This window comes from Amia ocellicauda, chromosome 17 (assembly GCF_036373705.1).
Source record: "Amia ocellicauda isolate fAmiCal2 chromosome 17, fAmiCal2.hap1, whole genome shotgun sequence".
NCBI classification, from domain to species: domain Eukaryota; kingdom Metazoa; phylum Chordata; class Actinopteri; order Amiiformes; family Amiidae; genus Amia; species Amia ocellicauda.
The window spans coordinates 19,407,638-19,428,362 of NC_089866.1; the positions used below are offsets into that span (position 1 = coordinate 19,407,638).

The 20,725-nt window shown below is 42.6% G+C and overlaps 1 protein-coding gene across 2 annotated transcripts in view; it reads left to right on the plus strand.

Moving 5' to 3' along the window:
• coro1ca (coronin, actin binding protein, 1Ca) overlaps positions 1-20,725 on the plus strand; it is a 49,845-nt gene continuing 29,120 nt past the window's right edge. Inside the window, exon 1 of one of the 2 annotated variants that reach the window (XM_066689944.1) lies at positions 1-2,017. In XM_066689944.1, the coding sequence (XP_066546041.1) occupies positions 16-2,017 (2,002 nt within the window). In that variant the 5' untranslated portion in view covers positions 1-15. The remainder of the gene's footprint in view (positions 2,018-20,725) is intronic. The other variant, XM_066689945.1, reaches the window with a different exon arrangement.

The window sequence follows — 20,725 nt, forward strand, 5'->3', positions numbered from 1 at the left end:
TCCACAGACTAGAAAATGGGCCAAAATCTGGACAAGGACCAAGTGCCTGGGGAGGGTCCTAAGGAGGCAGCAGAGACGCTTCAGACAGACGTTACTGACTCCGGGGATCCAGCGGCAGAGGGTGGCAGACAGGCAGGGGGAGGGGGTGGTCCAGAGATCGTGGAGTGCAGGGGGAGAGACCTGGAAGGCACGGATAAAACAAACACACCAGACAGGGAGCCTGCAGCACCTGCTCTGGAGAGGAATGGGAGCTCTCCGGGAGAAGGAGATCTCCCTGCCAATGAGCGAGTGGGAAAGGGAGGGGCAAAGACAGGCGGCTCTGTTCCAAACACGCTGAAGCAGCCAGAGCCGAGTGAGAGTCTAGAGCAACAGGGCGAGAGCACAGAGCCGGGAGCCCTGCAAGACTCAGTGGAAACCGACCAGTGGGCTTCAGAGGTGGGAATAAACAAACTCGGGGCTGAGATGGCACATGAAGACAAGTGTGAAATACTGGACTCACAAGAAGGTGAAGACGGACTCGGCCGATTTCATTTCAACGCAAGTGAAAAAGTTTTGTTTGTGGCTAAGGAGGCGTCGGAAACTGTGGAGACGACATCAGACGAGTCAGAGGAAGGAGATAAGGAGGATAATGTGTTGTTCGTCTCGCTAGGGACTCATCCCTTACCTCAAGGAAAGGAGTTAAGTGAAGATAATTACAAGAGGATAGTCCAATCGCAGTCTGCAGAGAGTCAGTTTGGACATGAAGAGCTCCCATTGGAAAGGATGATAAAGGAAGAGCATAACCTGTATATAAAGAAGGAAAGTAGCATCAACGACCAGGACAACCCCACACCCACTGTTCCGTTGTCAGTAAACACTGACGCAGCTGAGACATGTTGGGAAAACGTGGAGAGATCTGAGAAGAATGTCCTGCTGCATCCTTCGAGAGAGGCCTGGAAAACAAGGACCAGCACTGAAGCTCAAGATTCCTTCTCTTTTGTCCAATTGGAAGACCCTTTACAAGAAAGACCTGGGGCAGAAAATAAAAATGACACAAATGAAGGAGTTGTGTCTGAATCGAAGTATGCTGTGGAGGAGGATCAAGGCCACAACAGAGAAGATCAACAGACTCAGGGATCACCAGAGCTCCTTAAAACTATAAACATGGCGGAACCAGCAGGAACTTGTCTTCAGGAATTGGAAACCAGTGATTCCTACAGTCTTCAAACTAAAGAAACAATTTCAGGTGATTCAGAATCAGAAATAAATAATGTTGCCTTTAAGCCTAGCCAAAGCAGTGTCAATACAGAAATCCAGCCCAACCCTGATCCAGAAGATCCAACTCCATCTATCCTCAATGTTGATCAGCAAACAGAGCAGGTGTTAGGAGTGACTGAGGAAACAAGCTCATCTGATGAGAACCATCAGTACTTCAGGAATGACACAGAAGGAACCAATGCAGAGGTCAAGACCACGTCCGATTCACAGCAGACCAAGAAGGCAGCTGAGTTTCAGGAAAAGACCAACCATCAGGGATGCAATTTAGAAGATGCTGATGCAGAGGGACTAACAGAGAAGGATTGTGTTCTTAATGATCGTCCGGATGTGCCTGAGATCACTGCAGCTCCTTCAGATAGTGAGAAGGCCAGAGGTGCAAGTCCACAAGGAAGTGTGGACTGCAGAGACGAGCAAAACAAACCTAAGGATCTTCAGCTGGAGGATGTGGAGACTGAGACAAAACCTTCATCAGCAACCAACACAGAGAAATCAGAGACAAGCCCATCTATTGAAAATGCTCCCAGTTTAAAGATCAACGAGGCACACTCCAGTGCAGGGTCCCTACCTGCCTGTGACTTAGAGCTACCAAAGGACAAAGACAAGACTCAGCTCCAAATCACCCAACAAGGAAGTTCAAAAGATGGGAAGATCGAATTAGCTGGAGATCAGGGGCAATCGGTGAAGGTGGCCCTCATGAAAATGGCCTTTGATACACCCAAAAGAGAAAAGCCCCCTGCGGTGAAGAGCACACCAAAAAAAGGTAAGACAAAGTAGATTATTGTCACTGATTTTATGAGAGTAGACAGCAATGCATTACGAGGTAACACTTGTCCTTACCTTTTTAGGACAGAAATAAGCGTTCACGATAATGTGAGAAATGACACAGAGGGAGGCTTTTTCAGGAAATCGTGATTTTATCGCCACAAAGCACATCAAAACATAATAATAATAACAATAAACTATTCCTCATACTTTATTCTAAGCGTTTAAAGAAGAAAGCCATTTCTGGGGCACTACAAAGTGCTAGGGCATATTGAAAACAATAATACAGAAACATTCAACGATGACAAAGAAAAAACAAAATGCTGAATGCGAGGCAAAAAACAAACCATAAGAAAAGTTGACTGATATCTGTGTATCATAAACAATCTTTGGATGGGCATTGCGATATTTAAAGCTTTGTGTGTGTCGTGTGTGTGTGTGTGTGTGTGTATGGTTTAATCCTTACTGTTAGTCCTACGGGAATCTCTTTAAAAGGAAAAGTCTCTTCGGTATGTCATCTCCACTGTGTGAGCGGTTCACTCCTTTTGTGAGAAAGCAAGTGCAGTGTGTCTGTGGGAAAGAATGCATCAGATTCTGTACCAGCTTCTGCAATACACAGTCAGTGGCGTGAAGGAAGTCTGTTTCTTGTAGAGTATATAAAGATGTGGTTCCTGTTTGTATTTCTTTGTTTAAGATGAATTAATTGAACCTGGATTGAGTCATGCTGAAAAGCCCATAATTATAATACACTTACAGACTTCCAGGGCTGGTACATTAAATAGTGGTGTCGGTAGAAACAATAATAAAGTTCTGTTTTCCCCCTGTTTTCTATCAGTGAAGTACTTCTTGTTTAGTCTAAGGCTGCAGTGAGTGTTTGTGGTAATGTTTTATTTTGAGAGCGAATTTAATGTATTTGAACACTTAATTCTGTAGTATTTATATTATTAATTCATGAGGAATCACACCGCCTTATTTTAAAGCGTAACCCAATAGGGCAAATAAAGTCAGCACAGATTTCAGTAAAGAAGAAAGATCAGGGCTGGGTTGAGGTGTTTGATATTGTCATTCAGGGTTTGGTAAGTGAATCATATAAAAAAGGCAGAACGGTATTTGTATGTATTGTAAGATAAATAAAGTATCTTTTCAAATAAGACTGATAAATCCTGGTAATATAATATCCTTGGCTAACCTGTAAGCTGATGACTCACTGGTTATAAATCAACTGGAAGAAAAATAAAATGTTGAATCCATTATCTTTGTTACAGTAGCTTTTACCAACTTTGTTTTTGTATTATTTTATTTTTTTAATCACAGCTGGCTTCCAGTCGGTGTTTGTTGAAAGTTTCTGGTAGCTGTTGCTCAGCAGGGAACCTGGGAATCTGCCACTAAATATAATCCACTCTTATCTGGAATCTTATCTTTGCAGTCCCAATGTCTAAGCTGGTGGTGGTCGTCAAAAGTGACTCTCACCAGGTGAAAGGTCACCCAGCCCTGATATTTGGGCTGTTTTCAGGAACTTTTGTTTATGGTTGAGCACTTTGTTCATGTTTGTTATGTGGTTAGCCAATGTTCTGGTCCTTTTGTGCCTGGCTCGAACATATGAAATGATATCGAAAGTTGATTACAGCTAGTGTGTTTAATGAAAAAAGACACACACTTCCTCAGCTGAAACAACACACTGAAGTTCAACGACCACTGGAGCCTTCACAGCACACAACATCTTTACTATGAGAACATCTCAAATAGGGTGCTAGTTTTTTCTAGGCAGGAAACAAGTGAAATGAGTGAAAGACCTCAGACTGTAGTACACTGCAAACAAAATGTCTGAAATCTGGCTTCTTCAGACTTATTAAACATGTACAGAAAACAAATGTCACAATGATTCATATAATATGCTTGTTATTTTCCATAAATGCATTGTTTATGTCTATCAATCGAGTTTGCAAAAATAATGAACTACTATTCACCACTTTAAATACACACACATACACATTCTATTTTTTATAATGTGTTTCAATGATCACTGAACTTAAATGTAAACTGTGATATTATTATGTTTAAACAGATTTTTTGGGGGTTTCAAGTACTGTCAGATTTGTTAGATAGGGATGCGCAGAAACTAAGGAAGCACATTAATAATAGTTAATGCTGTTAATAAAACCTGAGCTCTGCCAAGTTTTTAAAAGACCCGGGAAACAGCTCCATCTAGTGGAGATGTGTTGCCAACACATTTCCAGCACAAGGACAATGCCCAGGAATCAAGCAAACACTAGATCAGTATCTCACAGTCCATATTAACTAATCATAAAAACTAAATTACATTCAAGAGAAGCACGTAAGGAAGAGGCTAGTGTCAAAACTATACTTTTTGAATACAAGGCACAGAACTTAGCCCTTAACCACTGGTTAAGTATCCAAATGGCAACATGATACAAACAATGAAATAATTATCTTTAGTATTACAGCCAACTGGAGGAATTGAAACTCCACCTATATTGAGGTTCTTATTTGTATTTTTTCACTACTGCTTTTTATCAAGACCAGCTGTTTACTTGTGTGTGCTGAAACATCGTGACATGAGTTATGTCTCCAAATGTATGTTGTGTCTCTGCCAGATGAACAAATGATGTGCTTTTAACTAAACCTCCTTACTCTAACCTAAAGACACGTCAGAAGGATTCACTCAGAGGAAGATTGACTTGGCACCGTGGATAAATTAATTAAGCACATGGGAAGAAGCCCTGAGGCAACTGAGTGTAAATCATACCAAATGTACAATGCTTGGAGATCAAATGTGACCAATTGCTATAATTAAGCAGCCCCTGACCTATTTTGCCAATCACTCAACTTAAATATAGCCAAACAGCATCATCTTTAGAAGGGTCAAACAAAAGAGCTTGTTGATATATTACCTGGCTAATAATTTGGCTGACGACATTGAAACTGAGCCCCTGCCTGTCAGAGCCCTCAGCTCATGGACAAAAGAAATACAGTCATTCATATTATAGTAATTAAACATATTGTGCTACATATACAATCATGCAGTAACAGGCCTATGCGCTTTGTTTTAAAATACCTCTACTGAATCTCAAACAGGTGCGTTGACTCCCAGCAACTAAATAACCCGAATGTCCGAGCTCCTAAAACGGAAACACGATTGTTTCTCTTATGTTCTCTTCTTATTGAATCATATAGGTGGCTACAGATAAACCAACGTGTTTCGACAATACAATAAATACTTTAGTGGATACAGGCCTCCCTCCCTGAGATTCAATGCAGTGGCAGTTTGATATTTACCCCCAGATTACAGAGAGTATTTCCCAGTAATCAAAGCTGGTTGCTATTTTGTGATTATGTTCTTGGGAGTTATGATGTCACTGGCTAACAGCAAAGTGAGTCACTCCATCACTTGGCTTGGTGCAGTGGCTGTTAATATTCAACCAGATCACCGTCAGCTAGGTGCTTCAGCTGTAGCGGCTCAATCTGCAGGGTGCTCCTCAATAATGTAAGTCAAACTTCCCAACTGGCACATTCATTAGGGCTGTCCTGTTATCTTTATTTTATTTACACTGCCTGCCAGTCAGACAGTAGTCTTGTTTAGACCTTGACCTCTTTTAGATTGAATTCCCTCGGATTTACTCACTTACTTACGGATTTACCTCTAATTACAGTTAGAAAATGTCTTTTCATTTTCTAGAACCCATTTTTTTGGTGGAGGAGAAAGAGAGAGAGATTTGATCAAAGGCATAATTGCATATATTATTCCACACATTTCAGATTTGAAAGTTTAGGTGTGCATTTTATTATTATTATTATTATTATTATTATTATTATTATTATTATTATTATTTTGTGGTTTAAAATCACATTAGTAGTCGAGTGTTTCAGTAATACAGGTGATACCAGTATACTGAGGAACTGAGACAGCTCCAGCATTGGTCCTTGCAACCAATCAGTCATTTCCCACAGTATTTTCATTTCAAAACAATACAATATTATTATATTCACTCGAATCCTGTTGATTATGTCGATGATGTGGTTAATGAAGGGACGCTGTCCTTTCTCAGCCAGTGAAAGCCCAGCTCAATTCGACACATCGTCTCAGTTTGAGCAGATGGCCTCATTAGAAATCTCTGGTCAGGCTCTCTAGTTAAACATGAATCATTGTGTGCGCGCTATGGAGCAGCCACGATTTCCTCATGAACAGGACAGGGTTTATCAACAACATTTCACTTGCATTATGTCAGTTTGGTCAAATAGAAATATGCATAAAACACTGTTGGCAAGACGCTCCCCAGAACCCTGGTGTTATCAGCATCATGCTCAAACGAAATACATCTTACAGCTGGGGTGAAGAATTAGGTTTGGATCTAGTTCAAAATATATTTGGAGGAAGTCTGTAAGGCACTAGCTGATGTGTTTTGCCAGTTTCATATATACAAGGGTAGGGCTTTATTACTACAATGTTGTTGTCTACACCCCTGTTATAAACCATCTAGGTCCTATCAGCTATCACAGCTCATGCAACCACCCTTTTCTAACCTTGGCATTGACCCATATTTTAAGGAATAGTTTGTTGACCAAGAGTAAGTGACCTTAATTTGCACTGACTGAATCATGGAAGCTGCCAGTGAAGACATGATCGGTATTATTACTAACCTGGCAAATGAGGGCGATATATTATAATAAGTACGATACAAAATCTGAACCAAAACAACCGCTTTTTCATTTGCATTTTCACAGCACGGTGTTAATAAAGCAGGCAACCAGTAAGTAATGCTTGCGTGCATTGCTTTGCATGCAGGAGGAAAAGGTAAAAACCTCCTCTCTTTCATTGAATGGGAATTAGGGGGCCAGGTGGTAAACCCCCTACCGCCGAGGTTAAAAAGAGAGAGTATATGGGTGTAGCCGGCAATCTACCCTGCTGAGGACTTCCCTCCCCACCTGTTCTCCAGGCGGCCTTTCCGCGGACGGGCTCCCACACCCGCCTCCACAAGGCGTGCGCAGACTCGGAAAGACTCCCGCTGATTGGCCGGGCGCGCTGTCACTCCCGCTTTTTTCCCAACGCTGCGGGGTGACGCCGGCGCGGGGGCGGGGAAGAGACAGGGCGTGGCTTCCGGTGCCAGGGATCCGGAGAAGAGACGAGCGACTGCGGCGGCGGAGGAGCAGCGGACACAGCTTTCAGCCCGGGAATCGCAGGAGTTTGCATTGCTTACTTCACAGCCAGCGGTCTGTTCTTGCGTAGAAATAGGAGGTAAGGATCCGCTTGTTATCTCGGCCGTGTTGGTTTTGGGAGGGAAACGCCGTGTGGAATAAAACGAGGGATGCCCGGGCGCTGCGAGCCGCTTGTGTTGTAGCAGATCGGCGGATGGTGTCGTGCGCTGGGGGAGACGGCGCGGTTGTGGGGTGAAATGTGCGGCTGTGTGGGGGGGGTGCGGGTCTTTTGTTTCGGGGGAAATGTGCGTGATTTGTGTGCAGTCGGCGAGGTTTCAAACGTGGCTGCGCTGAAAAAACGGGAAACCGGGAAATAGGTGCAGCCTAATCATCCGGGAGCTGCAGCGATGTGGGCTAACCCGGTTAAAAACGCACAAACGCTGCTCAGGCTTGGCCGGGTCTCACGGCGCGGCGCTGGGTATCTCCAGTCCTGCGACTCGCTGGGACCCGGTTTGATTCGGGTGTTTCTCGGGTTTGGATGAGGTGGGTGTCGTTTGCGCGTCGACGGGGCGCTATGAATGGCAGGAATTCACCGAGACATGAGCGGCAGATGACTGGAAATATGGGCTCCTGCCGTCGGGGCAGGTTTCACAACACGGTACCGGAGACGGGCGGCCTCGACGCTGACTGGAGCTGCGACCCGGGCCCGTGAGTCCCGCAGCCCGTGTGGAGGCGCCGGCTGCTCCTCGCATCCAGTGCAGCTGCGCGGTTTATTTCCCCGTCGCCGCTTGCCGGCCTGATTGAGTCGCTGCTGTTTGTTGCGACCGGACCCGTGTAATATGTGCCGTTTGTTGGGACCGGACCTGTGTAATATGTGCCGTTTGTTGGGACCGGACCCGTGTAATATGTGCCGGTTGTTGGGACCGGACCCGTGTCATATGTGCTGTTTGTTGGGACCGGACCCGTGTAATATGAGCCGTTTGTTGGGACCGGACCCGTGTCATATGTGCCGTTTGTTGGGACCGGACCCGTGTCATATGTGCCGTTTGTTGGGACCGGACCCGTGTCATATGTGCCGTTTGTTGGGACCGGACCCGTGTCATATGTGCCGTTTGTTGGGACCGGACCCGTGTCATATGTGCCGTTTGTTGGGACCGGACCCGTGTCATATGTGCCGTTTGTTGGGACCGGACCCGTGTCATATGTGCCGTTTGTTGGGACCGGACCCGTGTCATATGTGCCGTTTGTTGGGACCGGACCCGTGTCATATGTGCCGTTTGTTGGGACCGGACCCGTGTCATATGTGCCGTTTGTTGGGACCGGACCCGTGTCATATGTGCCGTTTGTTGGGACCGGACCCGTGTCATATGTGCCGTTTGTCCACATTGCTGTGTAATGGACACATGCAGGCGTTTTCGCCGCATAGAGCACATGACCGCGTTGGAGAGCAGCGGCGGAAATGGACGCTTATGTAATGCAGGCGGCATAGTTTTGAATACCGGGATTATTTTGTACATTACCTCAGCCGCTTTCAATTATTTGCTTAGAAATGCAACAGGACAACACTCCTAGTATAAGGCTGTGCCCTTTTCAATGCCAGCTCGGTGTAGATGCAATAACCAGAGGTCCCCGCAATATCTTGATTAATGATCAGATCGACCGGACCAAATTAAGTGCATTGATGGCTTTTACACAGACCGTAAAGCGCAGTAGATGTGTTTTGGTGGGATTGCAGGGGGCAGATGCGCGGATGTCTGTACTGATCATGTTTGCTAAGGAAATAGTCGAGTTTATTTTATATTTTCAGCATTTTCCTGCAGCTCGCCCTCAAAAGAGTGGGTTACATGGCTGTGTCTGTACAGAGTTTTAAAGTGATTCAAATGTATTTGGTGGTGACCCTAAGCAATCTTCACTTATCGTCATTGTGTGTTTTCTACCACTAGTGCCATACAATGTTATTTATATCTGATGGTGGGGGTGGGGATTACAGATTGTCTAATCAAACTGGAGGAGACACCTGTCACTGTAGCTCTTTCATATAGTGTTTTTTTGGATGCAGGACATGGTTGGCTCATGTTCTCCGTCATCAGTTCTTGCTACTAATCAAGGGTGGCTTTTAGAAAATGTAAAGGGGGTAAACAAATCTCCTGACTATAATTGTGAGTAATGATGGCGTACCTTGTGCTGGAGCTCGGGTTTTGATTTGCAATACGAGCCATTTTCGAAATTGAACAAATGGAGAACGTTTGTACACGTGGGGCAGCGTACTCTCCGTGCTGAGCGGTGGATCTATAAACCTGTTCAAGTCAAGTCTCCTTGTATTTTGTTGATATCCATTGGTGTCTGTAGATCTTTCCAGCAAGACACCACTGAGGTGTTAAAGATGAGCTCGGTTGTAGAGGAACTCTTGCCGAGATATGTAAGCCAATGTCTGAGTCACTTGCAGGGGACAGAGAGTCCGGGGGTTTTGGGCCATGGTCAGTCACATGCATGAATGTTTGAAATGACTTTTACAAGAATGCGTGTGGAATGGAGGGTGGGATGTAAGGTGGTTTCCGTGGCTAGGCCAAGCGTCTGGCACTGTGTACTACTTGGCTTTGTGTGCACGACGCTTAATTAAAACCACGTTTTCCTGAGTGGATCGTGGTGTGATCTGTGAAGTTCAAAACTGCTGCAAGGCTAGTCCAAATACTGGATACATGTGCCATGACATTCAGATGGGGCACCCTGAAAGTAGGGTTTTACAAGTCTAGTTTCTTTAATCTCCCAGCCATGAAAATATTTTGGTTATGATTTTTCCTCCAATCCTTTTACCCAGACCTCCCTTTGCTATTTATCTATGCTGTTTTGATTGTAGATAAAGGTGTGCTAATCAATATTGCAGCTCAACTCAGCCTTGCAGAGACCCACGTAAAGACAGATATGTTATCGACTGTGACCACCACAAGCTCGGCTCCTTGTGAGTGTTACAGCAAAGATGTATTCCACTTTGTAAGTTGTCCCTGCAAAAAAAAAAAAAAAAAAAATAGGTCAGTGTTGTGTGAAATAAAGCATGAACTGTAAGGATGTCTGGGAGTCCATGCAATAATGCAGTGTGGTGAGCATGGCTCTTCATTAGACATGTATGGGCTTCTTTTGTTTGAATAGATTTGCCCTGGGGGGTGTAAAAAAAAAAAAAAAAAAGTGTTGCATAGGGCAGATAAGCAAACTAAGAAACAGCATGGCATCCAGTTGGCTGATTTTCAACAATCTTTCAATAAGTCTCCCTTCCATGCATTTTAAAGGTCTCTCTTTTCTGTGCATGGTCACGGTCACCCCTCTGTGGGACTTATTTTCCATAGCCTCACACCTCAGAATGCACTCCTCTATTGACCAAGCGTTTCGGCATGCTTTGTTTGGGATTCACTTTAATGACGCTACTGTAATGATGAAAAATCCTTTCTTCAGTGACTAATGCAGATCAACAGGATAATTAGACGGGGCAGTATGGCAGCTTTGTTAGGGATACTACACAAGCTCCTGTGAGTTGTGCTTTGTGGTTATTTAGATTTCTATATTAAATAATTTGAGTAGTACCTACCTATCCATCTTGCAGGATCTCCAAAAATGAATTTTATGGTCCCATACAGTTGGTTCTGTGGCTTTATGGTTTTGTATACTTTTGAAATATACGGTGAATTGCGTTTCCTCCACACCTGACCATCAGAGCAAGTTCAGTCAACCCTTTACTTAGTCACCTACAAAAGACTTGATAAAAACCTGACAAACTGCATTTCAGCTAGTCTGTCACAGCACTTCATTCTCAGGATCTATATCTCTTAATTCTACAGTGGTAGGATATACAGCGTGTTTTACTTTTTTGTGAAGCATTTACAGAAATGGATATTTGATTCATTTTTTCCAAACCCTATACTCAAAAAGCTGAATTGAATAGCTTGATACTGGTGATTGAGCCCTGGTATTCTCAGCTTGTGATTAACCAGGCAGTGTGACGTAACTGTACTTTGTTTGGAGGTGAACTCCTGTTGAATTGAATGTCTTGCATTTAGTCTTCAATCCCATCAGATTCTAAATCTCAGATCTCTAATACAAGTCCTGATTTAAGTAGCTCTTAAGGGATTTTATGGAATGGGTCTCCGCACTGTTGGATTTAAAGGGATAAAAGCCTGCTTAGATTTATTCCCAAGTGAAAGGTACCATCAAAGTAATTTGTGGGAATTCTTTTCCATGAAACAAGTGTACAATCTGCACTGTCTGCTGCTTTTCTCTATTTTTATGGGTCCCCTTTAAAATCCTCTAGTGTTTTGCAGGTATACACTATATCCACTGCCATGCAGTCTCTCTGCTTATGTTTTTTATGTTTCATTTGTGAAAAGACTTGGAAACCAATCAGTTTACCTTTGTTCCAGTTTCATGCAAGAGTAGTACAGTCATAATGTGGGCATATGGGTGTATTTGTTGTCCTAAACTCAATGGGATACACTAAGAGTCATCCTCCTGTTTGTATTTTTCATGTTGACTGCTGCACAATTCTGGATTTTGGCACTGAACTTTGAAAGCTATGTATATTAGCCAGGCTGAAATGTAGATGGAAATGGGGGGAGATTCCCTGTAAAAACGGGTAATCGGCAGAGTCAGTGAATATCCAGGTGGTGATGTAAAATGTTAGTTTGTAAATGATTATTCCTGACTGCCGTCCAACTCAATCTCGGGACATGCGCCTCTCGTCCAGCTGACGGGCCGTCTCCAAACCTGAGTGACCTCCAATGGCCAATCGCTTGTGCAGGGTGATTACAGACTTTCACTGCCAATGAATTGCACATGTTGCTAATTTAGAAAACATACAAGGATTCATGAAAGTGAAATGGGAGATGAAAACTTTGAATGCGTTCCCCTGGCGTTTAAACTTTTTTTTTTTTTTTCTCTATGGCAATCTTCATAGTAAAATGTACAGTATCGAACATGTGTAGAACATTATTGGCAGTAGCTACGAGGCCCAAAGCTACAGATGAGCGATAATGGCAGTGGTTTTGCTTTGCATTACTCATAGTTTTCTTGAAAGCAAGTGGTGGTTTCTGTTCAGTTCATAGTTTATAACTTTGAAAACGTTGTCTGAAATCTGTTTGAAGCCAATGAGATGCACTGCAGCGTGTGATTTGTTCAGACCTAAAGAAACCAGAGGCGATGTGAGTTTGCTTTACACCAGATAGTTGAAACAAGGCAGCATTCCACATTAGCACTCCATCCGTGCCTCGCATTCCTTTAATCGGCTCGGAACAAAAACATTGTTATAGCCGAGTATAAGTCAACTTAAAACGAGAGCGGAAAAACACCCCTTTGCTCATTGTGGTGAAAGGCAGCGTAAAAGTTGGATAAGTAGTACATTTTAGCGTATGGGGATTTGCATAGCACTGACATTTGTTTTGTGTGGATTTGAATCGAATAGAACACATGGAAGACATTCGGAGATGTCATTTAAAATGCATAACAAGGTCTACACAGTATATACACTGCAGGGATTGACTGATATTGCGGTCCGCCAGTTGACTGGAGAATCCTTTTGTCATGTTTTGGAAGTTGACAGTCCGTGAATGGAAGAAGAGGTCTGCTTTCCATGTGCCTTTGGCACAGATCAGTAATGCTACCCCAGTTTGGGACCGCTGTGCTCTGTTCTATAGCACTACAATATATTTAACTTCTTCACAGCCATTTAACGCTTTCTTCCCCCTCCTTCTACCTTTAATAAAACACCAGTTGATGAGTGTAGCTGTTGGGTAACCCTGTGTTAAAACAATTGTACTTGTATGGTGAACTGAGGCATGGCTTCAGAAAAGTGACCCATCTATATCGGATGTAGAGAATTTTTACTGACGCTTGTTTCTCAATACCTGTTCTCCTAAAGCGAACGGCAAGCTACGAAATGTCAACGCCCTCAACCTGCATTTCTGAGCATGTGAGGACCTGTTGACTGCTACACCCTCATAAATCCTCAACTTCGACTAGCAGTTGGTTGGTTTGTTGAACCGTAAACGAATCTGCTTTTATTTGAGGGCATTTAAAAAAAAAAATTCTGCTCCCCCCATTTTTCTTTCTGGTCATATCACGCGTACCTTACTGTATTGAGCAAATGCACTTGTAAATCCATTGTTCTGCTTCTGTGTGCCCTTTGCTCATGCCTAGCCCTCCTAGTATTGTGCTACTGTAGTAAGAGCCTCGGCTTAGTACAGGTAAATTTGAACTTCTGAACCCTTGCGCAGATTTGGCAAATGGAAAACTGAGAGGCGTTTTTCTCTTACACCCCCCCACTCCTCTTTCCTGACAGATGGTGTGTATTTAGAGAATTAAATGTGTGAAATGGGCAGAGAAATAAGGCTCATATTGTTTAACTTGTCACACTATAGGCCCCTTGAAAATTGTACTGACGATTGGAGTACCAAGCACAAAATGAAATATTAAAGTACGCTCTATAATTTCATGTCTTAGCATTTCTCAAAATAAGGTAAGCGTTAATACTCTGCACCTGGTGCTGGGTGGGATATAGGAGTTTGCAGCTGGTAAAACCTGGAAATGATTAGACCGCTGTCCAATGGGAGTGATTTTCATCCCTGTTCGAACGACGTTTGATTGGTCAGTGTACTGAGGGTGTGGGGGTCAGGGTTGTCATGGTAGGGAAGGTGTTTTGCATGGATAACAATAGTCACACCTGGGCAGAAAACAAGATTTCAGGATCCATGCGATTGGCATGTTCTGCAGCTGTGCTGGTCTCTGGAGAGCCGTGTGCGCCACTGGCCCTGGTCCAGAGGAAGGCTGGTGACGGCAGGCCTGTGTGAGTCACTAAACTGTCAAGGATAATTTTCCAAAACTACCTTAATCTTCCCCGTACGGGAAATAGATTTTGTTTGCTCTTCTTCGTTTTGATTTTTCTATTCATTTAAGGAAAAAAAAACAGAACCCCCACCTCCCTCTCCATTTAATCCAAAGTGTTTTGATTCTTTGAGCTCCAAACTAGTTTGTCGGAGTAGGAAGCTAAAGTTTCCCTTTAGGAACTTAGCACTTATTGAGCCATGTAATCAAACAATTGATAGCATCAGTACTACTGTTTTAAGTGAGCTTTTTCCAACAAAAGGCTGAAGTCTTTCTAAAATATATTTTTGTTTGCTTAGCACTCTAGGCTGCAGTGCTTGTGGAATTTATTCTTCTGCATGTCATGCAATTCATCTTAAGTGCTTAAATGTCATGTATACATAAACTCTTACACTAGACGGTTCTGCACTAAAAGTTCCTTGTAATACCATATTTCCATATCCCACAAATGTTTGAAGGTGGGAATAAATTAAAACAGCCTTTCTTTTCCCTGTGGAATCTTTCACTCAGTTTTTACACACACACACACACACACACACACGCACGCACGCATAACCCTGACTTGAACTTTACATTCTCTTGGTTAGGCACTTCAGGGGTATACAGGAACACATGATAATTGCTGAGAGAGCTGAGGTCATTGTCCAATCTATTTTATTTATTTGAAATGATAGCCTTGCCCCAGTGGAAGTGCAGAGCAGGAGCTGGTGAGGAGGAAGTGCTGGGAAGGCATTTTGTGGGAACAGGATGCGGCTCTAATGACGCAATGCCCGCCTCCGCTGAGCAGCGGAGCTCTTAAAAGCTGTTGCAACCTGGCTGTCTAGGAAATTAATGGAGGAAGGAAGGGAAAAGGATCGACACTTTAACGGCTTTTCTTGGTGTGCCACGTAGCTTTTATTCATTTTAAACCTAGCATCTGCAGCAATAAATCCATTTTCTAATTTTAGAAAGGTGGAAATGTTGCCTAATCCAAAATAACTCAAATGATTGTGAGTTCTAGGTGTTGTACTCTTCTTGCCTTGTAATTTGAAAGACTGTGGAAGTATGGAGTGAATTATTTACTACAGAGATTTTAATTCCCCAGCCAAGAAATTTGTAAAGTATGCCGCCAGATTGAAAGTGATGAAGTAAGGGAATATGTGAACAGGGACCATCACTGCGAATGCTGCAGTCTCTAGTCACGTTGTCTGCTCTGTGTAATGCTGTCAATACATTCTGAAGAGTGTCCAACAGCTCTCGGAGGCACTGATCTAATTTCTGCACCGTGATCACACTGAAGGGTGTGAATGAATGTTTTAATATTTGTGATAAGGGCTTGACAAAGTATCTTTGGACCAGGCTGCCTGTATTTCACTAAGAGGATGGAAATACTGTGGCTTTGACAAGACAACCCCTCCCCACCATCTTAAATAAGTAGCATACAATCTATAATTTGACCTATGCTGATTTATTGGGCTTTTGCTTTTGCGCAACAATAGCTGAACAGTGCAATGAGGCAAGAGGAAGGTGATCGCATCGCCCACCTCTGAAGGACACGACTGTCAGCTTCTCCAGACTGGTTATAAATAGCACCACGCTGCCTGTAGGAGAAGCTGCGTTGATGGAGTGCATCACAGTGGCTTTCTTGATCGTGACCGAGCTGGAGGCAGCAGTGATGAAAGAATGCTATTCCCCACCCTCTGCTGCATGCTGTTTCATTTACATGTTGGGCCAGTAACTAGAAAGTTGCTTGTCATGGAGGCAGCAACTTTCTAGTTACTGGCCCAACATGACAATGGTTTAGAACCAACTTGCGCGTCGTCTGGCTTTTAACAAAAGGAACCCCAGCATGCAGCTTGCAGTGAGTCGTTATAGGCCCAATCAAAGTCTCGTTCAGTAATAAGAGTAATCTCAGCCTGCACTGCAGCTTCAGGCTAGTGTGTTATCTAATGAAGGGTATGTATCATTCAGCAGCAACTCCCAGTTGTATTACATCTCATGCCAGTCATGTTTCTGAGCTGGTAGCCATGGAGAAGGAAGTAAGCATATGCTGAAGCAGAATGCTGAACATGACCATTTATGGCTTCTAAATCTGCCTGAGCAGAATTTGAAATAAAATAAAGCAATTTGGACTCCTTTAGATGCCTGCAAGTACTTTGTTACATTTCTTCAGCCTTATGTCAGAACATAACAATGTGCTTCAGCTAGAACCTACACAACTGGCTAATTGCGTAACCAGAGAGCAGGGCAGTATGGAATTACTCGAAACAAGGCGCAATGGGAAGGAATGTCCTTCTCTGTTTCAGTTTAAAAACCATTCTTCTGGTCTTGGTGGAATCGTAGACCACTGGTCCACAAAATCGCAGCATGAGGAAATGGGAAGAAAATATGGTATTGGTGCAAGTTTTGTCATATGTAGACCCTACGTAAATAAGTGGTTTTGCCCATCTTATTCAGAGGGCTAACAGCTGGTGTGTGAAGTGGATTACTCTGATTTTAGTCTACTTACATAGCCTGGTTAGATTTACAATCGCCAGTAAATAACTCTGCTGTTTTTCTATTGGCTTTGACTTCCTGATGGTTTGTAAGTGTTAATCAATACATCTCATTAATTTTATTTTGCAATGCAGTCTAAATTTATGGCACACCATGTTGTAATGGGGGCGATGGCTGAGGTGACTCTGCTTTATTATTGACCACTTTACAGCTGTTGCTTTTGCGTTTCCTTAGGGCTTTGTAAGCACTTTCAACAGCTGTGTATTTAACATAACCTTCCTTACCGACCATAAGATTTGAAGTGCTTAATCTGATTTAGCAAAATTACAGAACACACATTTGGAAGACTCTTTCAAATATTGTATAACTGTCTTGTTGCATTTCCCCTCTGTGCAAAGTAGTTTTAGTTGCCGGAACTGTATAGACCTATACATCTTCTAGTTCACTTTTCAGTGTTTCATCAACAGTTTCCTCTGCGCTCTTAAGACTGTATGCGTGCCAGAACTGCATGTAGTTAACCATTTATCTGTCCTTTCCCTAGATACTTCAGATTGGTAAGTGAAACCCTGCAAGTCCATTGATCAAACTCCTGCTACCCTTAGCTAGGAGAATAGTATTTAGTTTTGATTGACAGGCTACAACAGTGAGTTTTTTTTTTGTAATTTCCCCCTCTCTGTTCTTGTGTCTAAGTTACCTGCTGGTTTTAACATTTGAACTACCGGACATCCTCTTCCTATATATGTGAGCCAGTCTTACATTTACAGTGTAGCATAATAACCAAGGCGTTTTTGAGAACTCATCATTAGCAGGCTTCCTGGTGTCTCAAAGCTTTTGAAGTTCGCACTGCAGACGCTTTGGAGTTGCCAACAGATTGTGTCCACGTGTGATGTTTCAGTGTGCTGTGGACTGACCGAAAGCCATCTGACCCGCCAGAAGCCAAGCCTTGCTGTATTCTGACTCCTGTAGCCTTCCTTTATTAGTTGCCACACCAGAAATGTGGGTGCAACAGTTAAATATCCTGCTTTATTTTGTTTTTCTCCTTTATTTTAGGATTGACTTACAATTAAATGTTAACCTATATATGAACCCTTTATTTCGGCATTATTTGGAGATTCACTGCAAAAACTACATGTCCAAAATTGGGACCTATTGAGACGGTAACAATCAAAATTATTCTCAAAATCCTCTGTCCATTATGTGGTGATGTTTTAGATCCAAAATGATATTATGTAACACCACATTTGTTCATATCAGTCTTTTTTTTTTTTAAGCCTTAACAGATAACTGACATGCTGAATTTTCCTATATAATCATACAAAGCCTCTGTAATTATACCATTTTAATATTCCTAGCAGAGAGACTTTTGATCATTGAAATGCCCGGGGGGGAAATCTTGAAAATGTATGAACAAATGGGGAGTTGGCAAGAATTCTCACGCCAAATTTGCTATAATGAAGTTTGGAAGCTGATAACTAAGAAAATGAAACTCCAAAGCATCCACTGTGGAAAAGAGATCGCATTCTGTAATGGGTATTTAATCACATTATTTTTAGTTTGAACTGTTAACTTATAAAACTTGCGATCTGTCTCAGAACGAGGGCTGCGGCCTATTATAATTGAATTTGAATAGGTTATTTTTGAATAAGGGGAATAAATTCAAGCAAACTGCCTGCTCCATCCCACAACATATGGCCCCTTCTCTCCATGTACACATGCCAAGATCTGATTGTAGACTCATTAGTGAAACCCCTCTCCTCCACATCTCCAGTACAAATAAATCTAAGTGTTTATATTTAAATATTTTTATGGAACATAGTAATTGAAGACTGATTATTTAGCTGTATCCTCGCTCTAGAAATCAATGAAGTAAAACACAAGTCAGTGATTCCTAACAGATGACTGACTTTGCATCACTTCATCGGGTTCCTTGGCAAGATTTTTTAATCCCACCATAAATAATTCAAGATGCTTTTCTCAGGTAAAGCCCCAAAGGCCTTTGTTTCAGAATAGTGGTGCCTTCTGTTACTCTCATGTTACACTTTTAACTTGCCTGTCTAATCCCACGGCAGCGTTAATTGGTACCAGGGAGCCAGAGAGATGTTTGTGATTTCCCTGGCTGTGATGCGTGGCTTCTGGTCTTGGTGTTAGATGGAGATATTGGCACAAATCGGTGCTCTCCCAGGAGACCAGGTGTGGTAGCTGATTTAAGAGCTCGGGCAGTCAGCTCATTGTCTTCTTTGTGATAGGGGTGGGTAGAAGTGTCTCCATTTGGGTGAAGATGCATTAAATTATAACCAAACTGGCGATTTAAAATCCCTCTTCACTGGTAGAATTTGCAGAAGATATTTGTGGCATTGGTTAATTCACCCTTTTGTTTCCTAAGCTGCTTTCAGTGCAGGCTAGAAGGGGTAGTTACTGAAAACATGGAGGCTGGTCACATTCCTCTGCATTCCCCAAAGAACACGTCACCATCCAGCCGAGGAAAGATTCCAGTTCTAGCGGCACTGTCTTCACACACACACACACACACACACACACACACACACACAAAGCAGTCTGTTTTAGAAACCCCAAGCTATGCTGTAATTGCAATTTTGTCTGGATTGCTAATGTTCCCCCATAAAAAAAGAAGAATCAAGCTCATAAACTGTGTGCTTGACAACAGGCTAATGAATCATGATGCAGAGAGGAGCAGGAAGGGTCAGGCTTCCATTGTCCTGTCTTCACCGCGCCTGCATGTGACTTGAATGGCTGTCAATTCCTGCTTCGATTTAGCATACATCATATGACTTGCACCAAATCCCACAATGAGAAGTAAGTTTACAAATAAGTTTAGACTGGTTTTATGAGCCCCTTAAGCAACTGGGCAACTAAATACTGATGTGATGGAGTAAAGCAGAAATCATGATCTGTGTTGAAGGAAGATTTAAACGTCTTGGTGCAGCTCTGAGCCCTGCATTTGGCTGTTTTACATGCTGTCCCTGCTTCATACTGGAGATTTGCTCCACCCTCCCTGCTCCCCCTTCTTCCATGTCATGACTACTGAAACCCGTTCCTCTCCAGATGTGATGGCAGAGTGCAGTGTGATAAGGTAGAGGCGGCCAGAAACCGAGCGGAGAGCTTAGTGGCCCTGGTGCGATATGAGTTGAGTTGACAGTTACTGGAGCATAAGACTAAATTGGTGTGTCGTTCTTTATTTTATGTATACATTCCCTTTCTTGACAATTAAACTAGTGTACCAACCTAGTCTGGGTAACCATTTGGCTTTGTATTTTAAAAGAGCTCCAGAGATTGATAGCTGCTTTTCTTGGTTAGAGTTGCATCACGTTAAGAATAAATTGTGGAATGTTTCCGTTCAAAGATACAAAAAGGTCCGGTCACTGCAGTGCTGTTATTTAACGGTAAACCAGATGGCCTAGGTTACATCTGTTTTGAGATGTTCATATGTATATCTAGATCTATATATAGGCTGGTTTGTATTTATTTTTGTGGATATCATTTCTACAGTCACAAATACAGGCAAATATGTATTTATATATGTATAATTTTTATTTGTAATAGGCTTGCCCTGTCATTTTCTCCATCCTTCAGTGCAGTTAACAGTACATCACAGCAACAGCCCTGAATTCGTAATGTATTTATTAATCATTAAGTGCTGTTATTCTAGCTCTATAGATTACAAAACTACACAAGTGGACTCCATTAGCTTCAGTGAAAACTCATGAATAGATTACTTTGGAGCCACATTTTTATAGGGGTTGTGGAGTCTGCATAGTTTTACTTGTTACTCTGAATTTAATTAGATTTTAGTATTTTTTTTCAAGCCTTGTACCAGGAAGATGTATACCGTTTAAAATGTATATTCGGATGCTCAGAGAAACGGCAGATTTTTTTGATGCTCGAGTTTATGCCCTAAGAAATGGCTTCCGCTTTGTTGGATTGGATTTACCAGAAATAAGTTTTGAAACCTCTTCATTTTAAAGACTGAAATGGATCTTGTTATTTATATTATGGCTGTGTTTTAGGTCAGTCATGGCTCAAATTCCCATGATAAAGGTTTGAGGGGAATGCTGCTGCAATGTTTGCAAAAACAATGGCCACACAAGCTACTGAAGCAGAGTTATGAAATTCCTGCTGGGGTTTCACTCGTCTAACCTTTGTTCATTAAAGGCTAACATCCTTTATTTACACACTTTTGAGATGACGATGATAA